General features: G+C 41.8%; 1 protein-coding gene across 1 annotated transcript in view; it reads right to left on the bottom strand.

The window, feature by feature from the left end:
• Window positions 1-17,372, bottom strand: part of SLC5A1 (solute carrier family 5 member 1) — a 79,783-nt gene extending 62,411 nt beyond the window's left edge. The window contains exons 1-2 of the mRNA XM_077761501.1: window positions 17,241-17,372; window positions 7,062-7,133 (exon numbers count right to left, since the gene is read on the bottom strand). Of these exons, the coding sequence (XP_077617627.1) occupies window positions 7,062-7,133; window positions 17,241-17,372 (204 nt within the window). The remainder of the gene's footprint in view (window positions 1-7,061; window positions 7,134-17,240) is intronic.
• Window positions 17,373-21,007: the final 3,635 nt, after the last annotated feature.

Genomic DNA, 21,007 nt, shown 5'->3' on the forward strand with positions numbered 1-21,007 from the left:
GAGGGAAAGGAGGAGAAGACAGAGAACAGGCCATTCAAGAGCAAGGCAGCAACTGGCAAAAAAGTTAAGCAAAAACTCTCACCACAAAAGAGATACATATCTATGGGAATAGCCAAGTTTTGCTAAATCTTGACTCAACCTAAAAAAAAAAAAAATGTTTGAGATAGTAAGGAAGCATAGTCACACCAGCTTTTCCAATGAGGGCTGAAATCAGGCACTCTGACTGGGGCCAGAACTGCTTTTCCAGTTTCACTACCATGAGCCTTAAAAAAAAATCTGAAGGAAAAAAATGTTCTCTGTACACAGAAACAGAAATGTGGAATGCTGCTGGAGAAAGCTTTGACTTGGACCCAGCACCTTCATAACCTCCTGAATTCTTACCACTGCCTACACTCTGTAGCCACTGCTCCAGAAAGCAGAATGCAGGCTGAAGTCTTAGGTGACATCAACGAGGGGATCCAGCACGAGAGTCTGAGGACATGTACCTTTCCTACCTCCCTTTTCTTTAATTCAGCACATATTTTTCAAATGCCCAATGTCCTGGACTAGGTATTGGGAGAAAAAAAAGATTAGAAAAACAAAGGCTCTGCCCTGGGATAAATGAAACCCTGGGATACATAGCCACATGCAAGTAGAAGACAATCAGCCAGAAAGGGTCAACTGGACTTGGCAGTCACTTCCACTAAACCTTATGAAGGTCAAGTATTTGTCGGTCTTTCAACTCTCATCTTCCTGAGCTTTGTTCCGTTGGTGACCTTTTTGCCTCTCTTGTGTCCATTCCCCTAGTTCATGCTCTTTCTATCTCAGGTCTTAGGTTCCCAGGTCTTATACCTGTCAGACTCTTCCAGTATGCACTCCAGTAGTATCCTAAGTGAATGAATTTTGATTTGATCATTGGGATTTAAAGACTTAAATATCAAATCAGATATATTTTACTCAAGAAATTTTAGTAAGTATGAAGAGCTATCTTCTTTCCTCAGGGAAAATTTTCAACAGGGTCTCTGGTCAGCCCTAACTGAAAGAATTTCTTGGTTTTCAGATAAACCTTAGACTACATCTATTGATCTCACAAATTTCCATCTCAAAAGATAAGAAAAAGACTTAAATAACAGAAAAACAAAGAGAGTCCTAGCTCAGTCATTATCTTGTGTGAACTTGGGCAACCCATGGAGTTAATCTCCATTCTTGCTGGATCACTAAGGATTCAATAAAATACAGGATATGATAGTCTTTCAAAAGTTTTCAGTTTAAAAAAGAAAATCAAGAACTAAACTTAAGAATTTGCTGAGTGCCAGGCACTGTTCTGAGACTGTGCGTATGTCCTCAAAACAATCTCAAGTAAGTACTGTTATTCCCATTATAGAGTTAACAAATATAAGACACAGAGATGTTTAGTAACTCACACAGCTCGTAAGGGGCAGAAGCTGGATTTGAACCCAACCTGACTCCAGAGCCTAAGCCTGAACAAGGGGCCAATAAACTAGGGCCTACAGACCAAATCTGGTCCTCAGCCTCTTTTAGTGAATAAAGTTTTATTGGAATACAGCCAGGCCCATCCACTTACGTACTGCCCATGGCTGATTTCATGCTATAACAGCAGAGCTGAGTAGTTGTAACAGAAATCATAGAGCCTACAAAGCAAAAATATTTGCTATCTTGCCCTTTAAAGAGAAAGTTTGTCAACCTTGCCCGAAGTCACTTTTATATACTCCTCTCTAATGATTCTCTAATAATAAAAGAAGGAGAGGAACTGTGGCTATTGAGACACACACATAGTCATTCAATTTTCAAGACCCTCGTTGGCAATAGACTGGCTAGCATTCCCACACCCATTCTTGTTTCCTCATCTGTGGAGGAAATTTTAGTCCTAGAAGACTCTTTGAGACCCTCAATCTGACTGTCTCTCAGTACAGAGGAGACTGAGACCCAGAGAAGTTAATGATTTGCCTGATATCACAAAGCTGGGACAAGTCCTTTGGTTCTTTGGGAGGTTTCTACTCCCTCTGGAATGTTGACTTCTGCATAAGCGCGTTGTTGAAGAGTTGACTCAACCCTATTATATCCCACCCACTTCCTTGGAACTGATTCTCGTAAGTGTGACCAAACTCTCCTCCAAAAAAGAATTCTCCACTGGGCTGTGTATCTGGGGCCCCACCTCTCTGAGTAGTTTCTGCTACCACTAGACGAGGAGTGGGGAATTTCCCCTTCAATACTCAACATTCCTGCTTTCCCATCTCCCACATACCCACATAACCGTTACAACATAGCACACAGCTGCTTGTTAAAGCTGCCAACTACAGAAGAAGGGAATCCTGGGCCACCAACCAGCCCACAGTTACAAAAGGTAACATCATGGTTTCATGTCACTCAGTTGGCTTGGCTTGCTCACCCATGACTCAAGTTTGTGGGGGCCTCCCTGCCTGGTTCCCTGTGTAATCTATCTCCTCTGTTAACCCAGTCCTGGAGTCTTCGCTCTTCCTTTTCAATTGTCTCTCACTTCTACACCAGGCCAACGTGCAAGTGATTTCTCTCTCTCAGCCTCATTAACTTTTTAGGAATGGAGTCTTTTTTCCAGAGCTAGTAGATTTTCACCTGTTACAGGTCATAACTACTTTCAAAGTCACCTAAGACCCAGGAATGCCCCCAACCAGCCTCTCTGTTTAATCTTCTTTTGGACTTTTCAAGATCCAATTTCCTACTTTTTTTATGGGTGACTACCCAAGTCCCCCAAGCCTCTGATGTATTGATCCAAAGTCCTTCCTCCCTAAAACACTGTAGGACTCTTTTCCCAGAGCTTCTCTTGTTGCTCATTTCTTCTACAGCACAAAGTGACAAGGCTAAAGGCAGACAGAGGGGGAAAAGTGTCCCATTAGGGGGTTTCTGACAGAGATGTGAGCTCCAGAAAGACTGTAGCCCTGTGATGTTCTCCTTGGGCCTGCACATTTGAGAATTGATATCCCACTTATGAACTTCCAGGACCGACAGACAGGATTAAATTGACTTTATATTTTAATACAAAGAGAAATTTAGATGTATAGGTTTAATATAGTTTAAACTCTTTTTCAATTTTGGAGGGAAAATACTTAGATTTGCGTTTTCTCATATGCTGTATTTTCCTTTAATTCTTCTTTCAAATGTGTATTACAACAGTGCTTTAAAACCATTTTAGGGGCACCTGGGTGGCTCAGTTGAGCACCCGACTCTTGATTTCGGCTCAGGTCATGATTGCACAGTTCATGAGATGGAGCCCTGCATCAGGCTCTGCACGCTGACAGAATGGAGCCTGTTTGGGATTCTCTCTCTTCCTTTCTCACTGCCTCTCCTTTGCTCTCTTTCTCTCTCTCTCTCAAAATAAAAATAAAAACAAACTATTTTAAATTTTAGAATGAAAATTATCATGCTTATTTTTCTTGTATGTTAATAGTTTTTAAATGTTATAAATTAGCAGAACTTTTTTCCCAAACAAAATCTTAGCAGATTCCCTTTATATAAAATAAATAAAAGTCAGGTTGTTGGGAAGGAGTGGGAGGGCAGCCGCTGAGGTATTTCTACAATGAAAAAAAAATTATTTTTTTATGTTTTATTTTATGTTTGAGAGAGAGAGCATGCACGAGCAGGGAAGGGGCAGAGAGACTGAGATAGAATCAGAAGCAGGCCCCAGGCTCTGAGCTGTCAGCACAGAGACTGACATGAGGCTCAAACCCATGCACAGTGAAATCATGACTTGAGCTGAAGTTGGATGCTTAACTGACTGAGCCTCCCAGGCGCCCTTACAGTAAACATATTTTAAAACTCACTACTTTAGAATATAACCATACTTTATTGACTCCAAGACACCAACTACTGTAAGACATACCATGTAGCACTAAGAAAGAAGAAATGCTGGCATTTAAACTGTGGCATACCACTGATTGATTTTAACACAAAAACCAATCTCAGAGTTGTTAAAAGGTGGTCATTGTGGTACTGTAAATCACTGATGATTTATAGCAGTATAAATAAATATACATAAAACCATGTTCATTTATTCACATGGTCAACCTGAAAGTTAAACTTAAGTGAAGTGGCAGTACTAGCTTCACATAAATGCTAGTCTCCATTTAGTAGGCACTACTAAGTGCTATGCCCCAGATAAGTGTCAACTGGGAAGTTGCCTTGGTACTCCTGCCTTCCTTCTACTTCTTAACATTCTCTTTTACTGAGTATTTGCCAAGTGCTGAGTGCAGTACATTAATTATCACATTGAATCCTGACAAGAACACTCCAAAGTAGATGCTATTCTCCTACTTTATAGAGGTAGAAATTAAAACTCAAGGAAGTTAAGTGACTTGAACCAAGTCACAGAATTAGTAAATGTGGCAGATCAGATATGCTGACTTCAAAGCCCATGCTTATTCTACTGTAGAATTTTCTAGCATTAAAGCATTCTCAAAGTTGAAAGGGACTTAGAAGTCATTGCTCCTCCTTTCAAGAATCTCCCTCTCCAGCATCCCTAGCAGATGGTGATAGTTTCAGTATATCTGACCAGATAGATAAGCATCTACCCAAACCAGTAATTATCAAACCTGCCTGATAATCAAAAGCATCTGGGAAGCTTTTTTTAAATGTAAATTCCTGGATCACCTGACTGGTTCAGTCAGTTGAGCATTTGACTCTCAATTTTAGCTCAGGTCATGATCACAGGGTCATGGGATCAAGCCCCATGTCAGGCTCTGTGCTGAGTGTGGAGCCTGCTTGAGATTCTCTCTCCCTCTGCCCATCTCTCCTCCTCTCTCTCTCTCTCTAAAAAGAAATGCAAGTTTCTGGGACTCTCTTCCAAGATATTTATTTATTTATTTATTTATTTAAGAGGTCTTGAATGAGGTCTAGAAATCTGTATGTTTGGAAAGCACATCCAGGTGATTCTGATGAAGCATGTTTACAAACCATTATTATAATCTCACAAAGCCTTAGGTAGAAACCATTGTTGGGGGAAGAAGTTGAATTTCAGCCCCATCAAGGAAGTAGTGACTTCTGCACAAAAGAAGAATGATGCCATGCTTCTCCATTGGTTAGAATAATCCAACACTGAGACATAAGTAAGGTAAACAACACCCACAGGAAACTCCACATGAACTATTGAACCCTGCATGTTTTGGGTAGGGCTAAATCCTCTTACCAACCAAATCTCAGCCCAGATCCACTCCCAGGTGCTATCAGGAAGAAAGGCATCCTTTCTAGTTAAGATGTGATGTGTTCCCAGGCCTAGTCAAAAATGCTTTATCTCCTAAGAATGGTTCTGCCCCAAACCACCCCTCACCACTCTCAATGGCTTCTCCATGACCCAGAGATTAGAAGTTGAGGTCTTATCCCCAATAAACAGCCTTGGAAATTTTACATAAAGAGATATGAGAGTTTCCGGTGATAGTAGGGGGAGGAGGTCTGGATGCAAACTGAGGGCAGATAAGTACTTGGTAGGCATACAATGCAGTGAAGCATTAGATGGGATGGAAGGTGTGCTGCTTCCAAAATAAATAAAGTAAACTTCCTATTCAGCTCTCGAATTCAGCAAATCTCAAGTCCACTAAGATTTCATCCAGCCTTGGCTCTGATGTCTGTACAGCACACTGTCCAATAGAACTTTCTATGATGAGAGAAACATTCTAGATCTATACTATGTAATATGGCAGACACTATCCACATGTAACTATTAAGCACTTGGAATATGGCTAGTGTGACTAAGGAAAGAAGTTTTTAATTCTTAAATTTTATTTAATTTTAATTTCAATTTAAATAGCCCATGTGATTAGTGGCTGCCATACTAGGCAGTGGAGTTCTAGAGGGACTAACCCAGCCTCATCTTGAACTTTGTGATCAGACCTGCTTATTCAACACCAACTTTTAGGAAAGCACCAAAGTACAAATCTTGAGAAGATAAAATATATCAGGAGGGAGCACCATGACGGAGCCAACACAGAAATCAGCATCTGCCCACTATTTTAGCCATCATAGAGGTAAGGCAGAAAGACTTCAGGGATAACCCAAACAATTGTGAAGATGCCAGTTATTAAAATCCATCCCTAAGCAGCTGATCAAAGGTCAAATGCAGTGTGTGATGTGATTTCCTTGCAACTTCTTCTCATGCTCTATATATGACAGGGACAATTTTTACTTTCCTGTTTCTCTTCCTCCAATCAACTCAGTGCTGTCACTTTCTTCTTATTGTTTCTATGCTTCATTAGCCACCTCTTTCACCAGCACTAGTCTTGCTTGTATCTTTAGTCCAAAAAAAATGCACAACTTGGCTAATTTGGTCAATCAGTCATTTTGGTGAGAACTCTGGGTTGAGATAGTCATTGGACTGAACTGATAAGCCAGCCATAGCCCTGTGCTGATAGGATGGAAGGGGCTTCCTAGTTTCTCTTCAGCCATGCATATATCCTTTGACTGGGATAGTCCCACCCATATACGATTATCAGGAAAACACCTCTCAAATATACAACAAATATATAAAATCCTCTAAGAGTTGAAGAAAACTGTAGAAAGAGTAGGGGGCTCTTCCTCCATCTGTTCTATGAGTACTTACTGAGGTTCCCTTATGTTTCAGGCATTGCAGTTGGCTCCCAAGGCAAGACAAAAAAATATCTCTTCCAGGAAACTTAACATAACAAAAAGGTAGTAAAAGAGCTACTATTTATTGAGCTTCCATCCCATAAGAGATATCCATTTCTCATAACACTCCTGGAAGGTAAATACTATCATCCCCATTTTATAGATACTAGGGTGGAAGTTCAGGTTTGTCCAAGAGCACCTCAGTCTGTGTGTTCTTTCTGCTTCTCCACACTATCTGCCTTGTGTAGTCTCTTCCTCTATGTATACAGTAAAGGATTCTAAGCACATTTATTTAAAGGCTATTCCTTTACCACAAGAGATTAAGATTACCTAAGAGACCTAGTGAGCAGAAACCCATTATCAGGGATTTAAGGCAGGAAGGAAGAATCACTGCCACCCAAAGCCAAGAAGAATAGGGCCTTCTATGGGGAATATTGTAGTTAAGTAAATAGTTTTCAGGGAAAACTTACCGGCCACCACACCATACTTCGTCCTGCCAGGAAGAACCCTCCAACAGTCCCACGATTAGTAGAAAACATAGCCTGGGGAGGAAAGGTCAAAAATTTAATATAAAACTAGAACAGAGCAACTTTGTCTGCCAAAAGGACACACCTCTCCCACTCCCATATACTTGCACTTTCTCTTACTCTCTTTACTCTCTGAAACACTTCCACATTCCTTACTCCTCTAGAGCTCCACTATACTTAGATGAAGGAGGCAGGCACCTACATTTGATGAACAAGAGGACTAAAGCTCAGAAGGTTTAAAAACCTTGCCCTGGTGTTCATAATGTGGCTTCAAGTAAGTCACTCCACCTGGATGTTTGTCTGTTAAGTAAGGGGAAATGGAACTTTTTATGCCATTTTTGCAAGCATACTCAAGGTGCCTAATGAAATATCATTCTTTTGGGCGTACGTGGGTGGTTCAATAGGTCAAGCGTCTGACTCTTGGTTTCAGCTCAGGTCATGATTTCATAGTTCATGAGTTCAAGCCCTGCACCAGGCTCTGTTGACAATGCAGAGCTTGCTTGGGATTCTCTCTGTGCCTCTCCCCTGCTCACGTGCCCACTCTTTCTCTCTCAAAATAAGTAAATAAACCTTATAAGATTTTTTAAAGAAATATTATTTTTAAAAGCACTATACAGTGGGGAGCCTGGGTAGTTCAATTGGTTAAGCGTCAGACTCTTAATCTCAGTTCAGGTCATGATCCTGTGGTTGGTGAACACACATCGGGGTCTGTGCTAATGGCGCAGCACTTGCTTGGGATTCTGTCTCTCCTTCTCTCTGCCCCTTCCCTGCTTGCGCTCACTCTCTTTCTCTCTCTCTCTCTCTAAAAATAAACAAACTCAAAAAAATTTTAATAAATAAATGAAAACACCATAAAAGGGGCATGAAGGAGGACACTTGTTGGGATGAGCACTGAGTGCGCATGTAAGGGATGAATCACTGGATTCTATTCCTGAAATCATTATTACACTATATGCTAACTAACTTGGATGTAAATTAAAATACATACATGCATACATACATAAACACTATACAGTATGTGAATTATATCTCAATAATGTTATCATCAAGACAAAAAAAAGGAAAATGCTAGAGAAATGCATGGTGTTCATACTAAATACATTAAATATGGACCATTCAAACTCAATTCAAAACTTTCTGAGATGTAGATAGGAGCTTGCTGGAGATATTACTTTTCAACATATTATGTGTACTGCCGGATGATTATTATTATGAATACAGAAGGAGGGGATTCCTTCTGACTGGGGTGTCAGGAAAGGCTTCACAGAGGGAGCAGCACTTCAGTAAGTCCTGAAGATAGAGTGGGATTTCTTAGTCAAAGAAAAGAAGGAAAGGACATTTCAGACTGTGGGAATAGCATGAGCGATAACCCAGAGACAGAACTGCAGTGTGAGGAGGAAGGGAATGGTGAATAACATTACCTGGTGAACCTGGCTGAGACATGTGAATGAGGAGAATGGTGAGAAGTGGGAACAGACCACAGACCATCAAATACCAGGCTAAAAACTATAGGCTTTATTCCACAGGCAGTAGGGAGCTACTGAAGGTTTATGAGTGCATTTTCTATAAATGACCACCAGCCCCTCCTTCTCACAGCACCCTTGGAATTGCCTCTGAACCTTCAGTTTATGTTGGTCCAACTTAGACCCAGCCCATCCCTCCAGCTCAAAACTGGGACAGTGTCTTTGCTTGTGTTCTCCTTCTCCCTTCCCTCTCTCTATGTGAATGGACTTCCCTTAGCTGATGGCTTGCTAATCTCCCTGAAAATACTTATGACTGATAATGACTTAGCCCTGTTAAAGGTGTTTGTGTCATGACCCCTGAGGCTTAAGAGCATCACTGGTCCAAAAGAATTAACCTCAGATGGTAACATTTCAGACACTTAGAAACTAACAGTTTATTCAGCAAACATGCCTACTACAGATAACATATTGCTAAGTACTCAGACTCCAGAGATGGACTGGACTCAGTCCTTGAGGAAGCAAGGTCATTCAAGCATCCAACAATCAATATAAATTGATTGTTGTGTGCCAGGCAGTGCCAGAGAGAGCATAGCTCAGATCTTTCTGGACTCATGGCTGGATCCTCCCTCCCATAGGGTATACTCTTAGGGATTCTGTGGTGGTTTTCTAGGAATAGCAAAAGGATTTATAAACCCAGGGAGCAGAGAAGGTGCCAGGGCTGAACAAAAATATGGTCCAAGGACTCAGATTCTAGTAGTTTGCCAGGGAAAGCCATTCTGAAAGTCATGCTGATGTCAAAGCAGGTTGATACACCCCAGATGGTATTGGAGGGACACAAAAAGTGGGTTTGGAGCCCAGATACAACATTTCCAAGTTGATCTCAGAAACAAAGAGCTTAGAGGAAGAATGTGACAGTAAAGACTAGAGTGGGGAACTGGATAATTCAGGAAATATATTGGGGATGGATAAAAGACAAGGACAGGGTATCTATATACCAGGTCTTCTCTTCTCTGGAATGTTTATCCCCTCATCTCCAAAAGTCCAGACCCTGCATACCTATCCTTCAAGGCCTTTCAAATGCCACTTTACCCATGAAACTTTACCTGACATTCCTCCACAGAAAATTCTTCCACTGCAATGGCCTCCTCCCCTTCACAAGCAAAAAATAATCCCTCTCTCCTGTTAACATCTAGAGATGTTCTATAGATGTTGTTTGTTTCTATGCCTCATTCACAGCCTTTACAATTTTTTCCTTTGTGTTGCCATTTATAATTTTTCCAGCTTTATTGAAGTATATGGAAAAATTAAAAATTGTTTATATTTAAGGGATACAATGCAATATTTTGAAATACATATCATTGCCAGCCAGGTGGGAGAAAGGAGAGATGTTGATCAAAAGGTAAAAAGGTAAAATTATAAGTTGAATAAATTCTGGAGATCTAATTTACATCATGGTGACCATAGTCCATAATACTGTATTGTATAGTTAGGTTTGCTAAGAGAGTAGATCTTAAGTGTTCTCACCACAAACAAAAAACGTTGTAAGCATGTGTGATGATGTGTATATTAATTAGCTTGATTATGTAACCATTTTACAAATTTTTACTCCCCTGTAATGCTTAGTATAATGCCTTGTGCATGGTGCACATTCAATAAAATGTTGGATAAAGGGGTTTCCTAGTGCCTTCTGCCTACAATCTTCCCCATATCCCACCCCCCAAACACTTCTTCTGGAAATGAGCAACACCCCTCCAGGCAGGCATTTTGCAGATTGCCAGCAACATTCAGGAGGTGCTTCAAGTAGGTGTTATTATTATAGCTCGTGTACCCTGCCTCCTCCTTCCCTGCTGTTCATTCCCTACAATGGAAAGACACTGCCTCCATGAGCAAGGGATGTTCAAAGGAAAGCTCTAAGGTTCTGACACCACTTTGTAAAACATGGCATTAAATTTGCCTGTCCACCCTACAACTAGAAGTGAATGATTTCACAAGTGTGAGCCAGAGGAGCAAAAGAAACACAACTACTGACCCATATTTTTTTTTCTTAATGAATTAAAAATACCACTTAACAAAAGTAAGACACTTCAGACCTCTTCTTAAAGCTTAAGAAACTGGGGGTGTTGGGCCTGGAGTAGAGAAGACTCTGGTGTGACCTATCATCTTCTGAGGTAAGTGTGGTCTACATAAGATACAACCAGATACAATGGAGAAGCTCCAGGATGTCAGATATGGGTTCCGTACCAGAAAGATTTTTCTCACTATCAGAACTATATAGAGATGGGAATCGTGTCACTGGGGAGAGTCTTGGCTCGAAATATTCAAGTGAATTGTGGACAATTGGTCAAGATAATTTAATCAAGTGGTTTAAGAATAGATTTGAGCACAGGATAAAGAGGTTTGAACTCTATAAACTTTAGGCCTTCGCTTTATGAAAATGTCAGGAAAGAAGAAATTCCATACCACCAGGACACTGTCACAACAATGCAAGTGGTGATAAAGACCACGGAGAGAGTGCTGCCAAAAAGGATGGTGCCTTGGGGAAGAGAAGGTGAAACAGTAGAAAGAGCATGCCTTTGGCATCTAATCCCAGCTTTGTACAGATTCATCTGACTGACTTCTTGTCGCCTTTTGATCCTCACCTGTAAAATTGAAAGAATGTGCTTCCACAGGGGCAATTGCTACTCAGACATCCAATGATGCTGTTAGCACAAATATTGCACAAGACAGGAGTGAGTAAATTTTTTTCTGTAAAGAAAAAAGGTCCAGGCCATAAATTATTTAGGTTTTGTGGGATACATATGATCTCCACTGGACAGTCTTCCTCTTTTATTTTTTACAATCCCTTAAAAGTGTAAAAAAATTTTTTTAAACTTGTGGGCCATACTAAGACAGGCTGTGGGCCAGATTTGGCCCATGAGCTGTAGTTTAACAACCCATAGCATAAGGGGGTTCAGCATAGCTTAAATGAAATCTTCCAGAAATAATAAGGTCAGAGATTTAGCCTAAAATGATACAAAATCCCCCAAGAAACAGAGAGGTGGTGAAAGAAGAATGGAAATATAAAATGAAGAAGTAATAAGCTCAAACCCAAATATGATTGGAAGAGGGTAAAACAGAACAAAATAATGTTGGAAGAGATGTGGATGGTGACAGAGGGACATTGCTATGGGTGCCTTTTCTAAGATGAGGAAGCACCATAAGCCAGGATCACTCTGTCAGTGCAGCCCAGATATCATGCAGGAGTCAGGATGCCTATCCCCAAACCAAGCCACTCTTGATACCCAGTAGAAAAAAGAGGAATGTAAACTGGAAGAAATCCAGCAAATTAAATGATCAGGGTCCAGAGGCACTGACTAATGGGTAAAATTAAATGTAGACAAATATTAGCAGGCTCATTAAGTGGCATTTAACAGGACAAGTGATACTGATTCACAGATATTTGAAACGTGTAAACACCATAATCAGCAGGACTGGTAGAGGTTAAAATAAGATTGGTTAGGGAAACAGAAATTACTGGTGATTGTCTGGGAAACAGGCAGTATGGCATATCTAGCAAATGATGAATTCACATCTAAGTGCTAGGCACTTAGAAGCTGGGAAGGGGTGATGGGAAGAAGGCAGGCAAGGTGGCAAAGTCCCTGGTAATATGGAAAACCAAAAGCCAAAAGACCTGAGTTCCAGGAAAATTTCATGTACTGCAACCTCAGTTAAACCACATCCACATGGGGCTTCAGTTTCCTTTTCTGTAAAATAAGGATTAGTATTCTTGCCCTCCTTATGTTTTTGTGAAGATGCCCTATCCACTTGATTGCTTTTGCCCATTTTACTTAAAAGGACAAGAACAAATCAGTGCCTGGCTCATACCTTGGAGGGCTAATGACAATATTATTTAAAAAGACTCCTAGACTCCATAGAGAATTTTCAGATTCCAACCCTCAACAAGTACAAAAAGATCGAGATCATACCATGCATATTCTCAGACCACAACGCTATGAAACTCAAAATCAACCACAAGAAAAAATTTGGAAAGACAACAAATACTTGGAGACTAAAGAACACCCTACTAAAGGACAAATGGACTAACCAAGAAGTTAAGGAGGAAATTAAAAAGTACATGGAAGCCAATGAAAATGATAACACCACAACCCAAAACCTCTGGGGTGCAGCAAAGGCAGTCATAAGAGGGAAGTATATAGCAATCCAGGCCTTCCTAGAGAAGGAAAAAGGTCTCAGATACACAACCTAACCTTACACCTCAAAGAGCTGAAAAAGATCAGCAAATAAAACCCAAACAAGCAGAAGTCAGGAAATAATAAAGATTAGAGCAGAAATCAATGCTATTGAAACCAAAGAAACAGTCGAACAAATTAATGAAACCAGAAGCTGGTTCTCTGAAATAATTAACAAAATTGATAAACCACTAGCCAAGCTGATCAAAAATAAAATCAAGAATGAAAGAGGAGAGATCATAATCAACACAGCAGAAATCAAAACAATAATAGAATATTATAAGCAATTATATGCCAGTAAAATGGGCAATCTTAAAGAAATGGACAAATTCCTAGAAACATATAAACTACCAAAACTGAAACAGGAAGAAATAGAAAATTTGACCAGCCCCATAACCAGTAAAGAAATCAAATTTGTAATCAAAACTCTCCCAAAAAACAAGAGTCCAAGGCCAGATGGCTTTCCAGGGGAATTCCACCAAACATTTAAGGAAGAGTTAACACCTATTCTCTTGAAGCTGTTCCAAAAAATAGAAATGGAAGGGAAACTTCCAAACTCTTTATAGGAAGCCACCATTACCTTGATTCCAAAACCAGACAAAAGACCCCACTAAAAAAGAGAACTAGAGACAAATCTCCCTGATGAACATGGATGCAAAAATCATCAACAAGATATTAGCCAACTGGATCCAACAATACATCAAAAAAATTATTCACCATGACCAAGTGGATTTATACCTGTGATGCAAGGCTGGTTCAATATTGACAAAACAATCAGTGTGAAACATCACATCAATAAAAGAAAGGACAAGAACCACGTGATCCTCCCAATAGATGCAGAGAAAGCATTTGACAAAATACAGCTTCCTTTCTTAATTAAAAACTCTTAAGAAAGTAGGGATAGAAGGATCATACTTCAAGATCATAAAAGCCATATATGAAAGACCCAATGCTAATATCATTCTCAATGGGGAAAAACTGAGAGCTTTCCCTCTAAGGTTAGGAGCAAGACAAGGATGTCCATTCTCTCCACTGTTATTCAACATAGTATTGGAAGTCTTAGCCTCAGCAATCATAAATAAAGAAACACAAAGAAATAAAAGATATCCAAATCAGCCAGGAGGAGGTCAAACTTTCATTCTTTGCAGATGACATAATACTCTATATGGAAAACCCAAAAGATTCCACCAAAAAACTGCTAGAACTGATCCAGGAATTCAGCAAAGTGGCAGGATATAAAATCAATGCACAGAANAATTAAAAACTCTTAAGAAAGTAGGGATAGAAGGATCATACTTCAAGATCATAAAAGCCATATATGAAAGACCCAATGCTAATATCATTCTCAATGGGGAAAAACTGAGAGCTTTCCCTCTAAGGTTAGGAGCAAGACAAGGATGTCCATTCTCTCCACTGTTATTCAACATAGTATTGGAAGTCTTAGCCTCAGCAATCATAAATAAAGAAACACAAAGAAATAAAAGATATCCAAATCAGCCAGGAGGAGGTCAAACTTTCATTCTTTGCAGATGACATAATACTCTATATGGAAAACCCAAAAGATTCCACCAAAAAACTGCTAGAACTGATCCAGGAATTCAGCAAAGTGGCAGGATATAAAATCAATGCACAGAAATTGGTTGCATTCCTATACACCAACAGTGAAGCAACAGAAAGAGAAATCAAGGAATCGATCCCATTTACAACTGCATCAAAAAACATAAAATACCTAGGAATAAACATAGCCAAAGAGGTGAAAAATCTATACACTGAAAACTATAGAAAGCTGATGAAGGAAATTGAAGAAGACACACAAAATGGAAAAATATTCCATGTTCTTGGATTGGAAAAACAAATATTGTTAAAATGTCAATACTACCCAAAGCAATCTACATATTCAATGCAATCCCTATCAAAATAACACCAGAATTCTTCACAGAGCTAGAACAAACAATCCTAAAATTTGTATGGAACCAGAAAAGACCCTGAATAGCCAAAGCAATCTTGAAAAAGAAACCAAAGCAGGAGGCATTACAATCCCAGACTTCAAGCTGTACAAACCTATAATCATCAAGACAGTATGGTACTGGCACAAAAACAGACACTCAGATCAATGGAACAGAATTGATAACCTAGAAATGAACTCACAAATGTATGGCCAACTAATCTTTGACAAAACAGGAAAGAATATCCAATGGAATAAGGACAGTCTCTTCAGCAAGTGGTGCTGGGAAAACTGGACAGCAACATGCAGAAAAATGAACATTTATCACTTTCTTACACCATACACGAAAATAAACTCAAAATGGATGAAAGACCTAAATGTAAGACAGGAAGCCATCAAAATCCTCGAGGAGAAAGCAGGCAAGAACCTCTGTGACCTTGGCTGCAGCAACTTCTTACTCAACATGTCTCCGGAGGCAAGGAAAACAAAAGCAAAAATGAACTATTAGGACCTCACTGCACAGCAAAGGAAACACTCCTAAAATTGGATGTGGAGAAAGAGGATCTATTTTGCACTACTGTTGGGAATGCAAAGTGGTACAGCCACTCTGGAAAACAGTATGGAGTTTCCTCAAAAAATTAAAAATAGAACTGCCCTATGACCCAGCAATTGCTCTACTAGGTATTTATCCAAGGGATACAGGTGTGCTGTTTCAAAGGGACACATGCACCCCAATGTTTATAGCAGTGCTATCAACAATAGCCAAAGTATGGAAAGAGCCCAAATGTCCATCGATAGATAAATGGATAAAGAAGATGTGGTGTATATATATACAATGAAGTATTACTTAGCAATCAAAAACAATGAAATCTTACCATTTGCAACTATGTGGATGGAACTAGAGGGTATCATGCTAAGTGAAATTAGTCAGTCAGAGAAAGACAAATGTCATATGACTTCATTCATATGAGGACTTTAAGATACAAAACAGATGGACATAAGGGAAGGGAAGCAAAAATAATATAAAAACAAGGAGGGGGACAAAACATAAGAGATTCTTAAATATAGAGAACAAATAGAGGGTTACTGGAGGGGTTGTGGAAGGGGGGATGGGCTAAATGGGTAAGGGGCATTAAGGAATCTACTCTTGAAATCATTGTTGCACTATATGCTAACTAACTTGGATTTAAATTTTTAAAAAATTTTAAAAAGAATATATCAAAAAAAGAATTTTCAGATTCATGTCTGCAAGATCCTCACAACAATCTTGGGGAATCATAAGAATAGGTAAGATTGTACCTATGCACACTTGAGTAAACTGAGGCTGAGGCAGGTTGCCCAAGGTTGCATAGCTAGAACCATGTCAAAGCCAGTAGTAAACCTGAGAACCCTGGCCCCTGGTTGGACACTTCTGGGAAGGTGAGAACACTGGGCAAGACTCAGTCACACTGACCCCTTGTGACACTTGGAAAGGCTTTCAGTCATATCTGGTTTCTATAATTACTTGACAAACAACCCCCCAAAAATGTTTCCTTTTATCCCCCCCCAAAAAAAATCACAAAAAAACACCTCTGTGGCCATGGAAGGGTTAATATACATCCTCCCTCCCCCTCCCTCCCACCCGCCTCCAGTCAAGAAAGAGTTCAACCACCTGCTGACATCACAGCTTCCTGGCCCAACACTTTCCACAACCAAAGCCTTTGAGAATGTCTGGAATATGAGCACATTTAAAACAATTCATCTTCTAGTTGCTGGGTGTGCCAGAGTCTGTCATAGTGAAATTTCCAAGTTCCAAGTTCCAAGACTGCTAAGAACAAGTTTCTCTGGTTTGGTGTGTCCCCAGTCCCCAAGGGGAGCCACAAGCATTTCTCTCTCCCTAGCACCAGGCCACCCTCCAAGGCTTCCTCCTCCTCGTCTTCCTCCACCCAGCTCTGCCAACTCTCACTCATTCCAGTCCCTGGGCCTGCAGGTCAGCCTTTCCCAGGAGGACACCAGCAGCACTCTTCCATTTGAGGCTTGCGTCCTTCCTGCTCTAAATTGTTTCTTTCCCATCCAAAACTGTATAACTAAGAAGAAACAGGACAGTCCTAGCCTCCTTGGGGCTTAGCCTCCAAGCCCAGAGATCTTCCCCGAAGCCCCAAGCTGTCCCTCTCCTACCTCTCACACTAGCCCCCAACCTCTCCAATCCCTGCCTCCTTCTTTGCTCACAGGCCAGAGGTATCCTCCTTGGACCTTCCTAGGAAGCTCCCCTCAGAACCCCACTCCCTTCTGCTCATCCTTGCCTCCCTCACTTAACACTGTGCACCGCACCTCCCAGCTCCTCTCAAGGGCTTCCAAGTTATTTGCCTTCCGGCTCCACAGACCCTAAGCTCCCCCTTCCCTCCTCACAGCTCACCGACGCCGTCGCTCCCCTATACAGACCCGCCCCCTCGTCCCTGCTGGCCGCGCTTGTCCCCTCAGCCCACGTCTCCAAGCCCTCACATACCCACAGCCCAACAGCCATCACCACCACAAAGTAGATGACAATGACAGAGATGTCAGCCGCATTGCGGATGCGCTCGTGGGGCGCAAGGGGTGCGGCAGTGTCGGTCGTGGGGCTCCAGGTGGTACTGTCCATGGCTGCTGTGGCAATGCGTTCCTCTGGCCCAGGAAGCTCGCTCCTTATACTGCCTCTGGGTTAATAATCAGCCCCGGGGGAGGGCACCCGCGAGGTCGCGGCAGTGGGGCTCCTGCGTTCCACCGTCGGGGAGCAGCTTTGGACGCAAAGTACGCTGAAGGAGGAGCAGATGGAGCTGCTGGCAGAAGGGTGGCAGACAGGCAGGTAAGGGTTGTTCTGTGAGTGGGGAGGGGCCGGCTGGGGGGTGGTGCCTGCCTGGCACAAAGGCCGGCTGTGCTCCCGAAGCGAGCACCTGGCAGGAAGCCTCGCTTGCTCTGCCAGGGGCAGAGAGGGTGCGGCTCCATTGAGGAACCAGGCTGCCTGAGGCCAGAGGCCTTAGAGGCTTCTGGTCACCTGCCACCTGCCCTTAGACCAGTACCGAGCTTTTGCGGACCCAGATTCTCCATATGTAGTATGCTTGCAAGACTGTTCCCAGGATTTAACCAAGTTCTTGGTCTCTGTGGAGAAAATTCTGGGGAAGACCACTTGTTGGATACTACTGGCAAGAAATTCAGGACAATTCAGGATGGGGACAGCTACCCACCTACCCACATTTCTGGTGCCCCAGTAGCCCCCAGTGGCACTGTTACTGCCACTGTAAGGAGGAAAAAAGAGAAACTAGGAGAAGGGATTTCACTGGGAGTTTTTCCTAGCCCTATGCCTCATCCAGTAATTGATCTGGGGCCCTTCTGGGGCAGGTAGAAGCAAAGATACTAGAGAATCCCTTCCATGGAGCTTATCAAATGCTGGCTCTTCCTGGGGATTCAACCTGCCCATCTGGAGATATATGTCTAAGCTGAAAGTCAGGGCTAGCACAGAGATGGCTGAAAGAAGAGGCATGACTCACCCAAGGTCACACAGTGAGCTAGTGACAGAGCTGGTCCTGCAACCTAGACCAGGGTAGGCCTAGTTCAGAAGAGGGTTGGAGATGCTCTTAGGGGCCGGCACTAGGGAGCCTTGCTAGGGTGATGAGGTACAGGCAGGGGGAAGGACCACATAAACCCTGCCTGGGCTCTGTTCTACCTCAGGCCCTCCCTGCCCACCACCAGACAACCATCCACTGCCCAAATGCCAACAACTGATTCCTTTGCACCTCACTGTCTCTGAGGTCCACTCTCCTCCTCCCTCATCAGCACTTGCTCTTCCTACTGAGGCTGTAGTCAAAGAATCATTATTTGGACAGCATTCATGTAGGTCTTCCCCATTTCCCCTCACCCATCCCCCATAAACTCATAAGGTTATGCCCAGGGCCCATCATAATGCCTGACCACAAGGAACAGGAATTCCTCTTCTGGGAAACCCAAAAACAGGGGCTCTTCAATATGGATGTCCTCCAAAGTTTCAAGCTGAGCCATCGGCCACAGCTTGGAGGAATTGACCTTTCATCCATATCCATCTGTTCCTGAATTCAGCAGAGCATTTTCACCTGGCTCTGACCAAACAGAGCCTCTGCCCTCAGGGAACTTCCAGTCTGATCTGGAAATGAGCTCATTCATAGCAAAACTCCAGCCCTGAAACCCCAGCTGCAGGTATCCAAAAGGTATCCAAAACTGGCCTGTGCCAGTTTCCAAAAGTGAAATCTGGCAATGAGCAAATCCAAAAAGTCAGCAGGAAGAAGGACCTGAAGTACTACAGAAACTCAGTGGAGGGAATAAACCATCCTTTGATCTTTCTCAGATAGCAAAACATGGGTGGCCAGAGAAGGAAAGGATGGCAGCCTGGAAGAGACCAGAAAATTCATTCATTCATTCATTATGCATTCATTCATTCTTGCAATACAAGAACTACTTCTGTGTGCCAGGTCATGTGTGCCAAACCTGGGGATACAGTTGTGCACAAGATTCACCGAGTTCTTGCCCTCACAAGGTTTCTAGCACAGTGGGGGAGATAGACCATCATCAAAAATGAGACAAATACCTATAAAATTAGCATTGTGATATGTGTTTTGAAAGAGACATACTAATGCTCCAAATGTATAGCAAGGATTTTGACCTGGAGATGAGGTAAAGTTGGGGAAGGCCTCAGAAGGTCTGGTTTGAACAGGGCCATAAAAGAGGAATGAGCAAGGTAAGGGTGGGAGTGAGGGATGTACCAGAAGAGGGCAAGCTGGGGCTAAAAATAAAAAAGAAATTAAAAAACATGTCAGCAGCAAGTAACCCCCTGCCATGAGGGGGGAAATCCAGGATACTTGAGGCCCCTTTGCAATTTCTGTTCCTCACTGCTCTCCTAAAAGGACAACTCACATCCAAGAAAACAGCACAGGGATTCCTCAAAAAATTAAAAATGGAACTACTCTGTGATCCAGGAATCCCACTTCTGGGCTATATATCCAAAGGCAATGAAATCAGTATCTCAAAGAGATATTAGCACCCCCATGTTCATTAAAGCATTAGTCACAATATCCAAGTTGGATACAGCTTAAAGTGTCCATCAGATGAATGGATAAAGGAAATGTGGTATACATATACACACCACATATATGTATATGTCTTGTGATGGACTATTATTCAGTCATAAAAAAAAAAAAAAGAGGGAAATCCTGCCCTTTGCACCATCATGGATGAATCTAGAGGACATTATGCAGATAGATAAAGACAAATAGTGTTTAATCTCATCTATATGCAAAATCTAAAAAGGTCAAACTCATAGAACCAGAAAACAGAATAATGGTTGCCAGGGGCTAAGGAGAGGGTGGGAGAAATGGGGAGATGTTGGGCAAAGGTTACAAACTTCCAGTTATAAAATGAATAAGTTCTGGGGATCTAATGCAGTATATGATGACTATAGTAAAAAATATTGTATGTATACTTGAAAGTTGCTAAGAGATTAGATTTTAAGAGTTCTCACCACACAGATACACACACACACACACACACACACACACACACAGAGGTGCTGGGTGCTGGATGTGTTAGTTAACTTAATTGTGGTTATTCTATCACACTGTATGCATATATTAAATCAACACATTGTTGGGGCGCCTGGGTGGCTTAGTCGGTTAAGCGTCCGACTTTCCGACTTTCGCTTAGGTCATGATCTCGCGGTTTGTGGGTTCGAGCCCCGCGTCGGGCTCTGTGCTGACTGCCAGCTCGGAGCCTGGAGCCTGTTTCAGTCTGTGACTCCCTCTCTCTCTGACCCTCCCCTGCTCACGCTGTCTCTCTCTCCTAGAAATAAATAAAACATTTGAAAAAAAAAAATCAACACATTGTACACCTTTTAAAAAATCATGCTGTACAATCTATTTTTTAAATAATTATTTTCTCTACATAGATGCTTCCAGAAAACACAGTATGATGCACCACCTGCCCCCCACAGCTGGCCAGAGCTCGTTGGTAAAGATCCTGTTGGCCTCTCTCCTGCCCTCACTGGTGCCAACCAAAATCAGGTATGGTCACAAAAAAAGGATCTTCTTACCAGAACCCCAAAATAAAAAAGCTGGCCAAACAGCCAGACCAGGGGGAAGATGAGGCTGATGAGGAAAGATGGACAAAAAAGCAAGAAGCAGACCCCACCTGAGTTTGCAATCTCAGGTTAGACTGGGGTCCTAAGTTTGAAAAACCAGGTTTCCACAGATTCACAGCTAAATCTGACTGTTG

The sequence above is a fragment of the Crocuta crocuta genome, unplaced genomic scaffold (genome assembly GCF_008692635.1).
Source record: "Crocuta crocuta isolate KB4526 unplaced genomic scaffold, BGI_CrCroc_1.0 scaffold348, whole genome shotgun sequence".
Classification (NCBI taxonomy): Eukaryota; Metazoa; Chordata; class Mammalia; order Carnivora; family Hyaenidae; genus Crocuta; species Crocuta crocuta.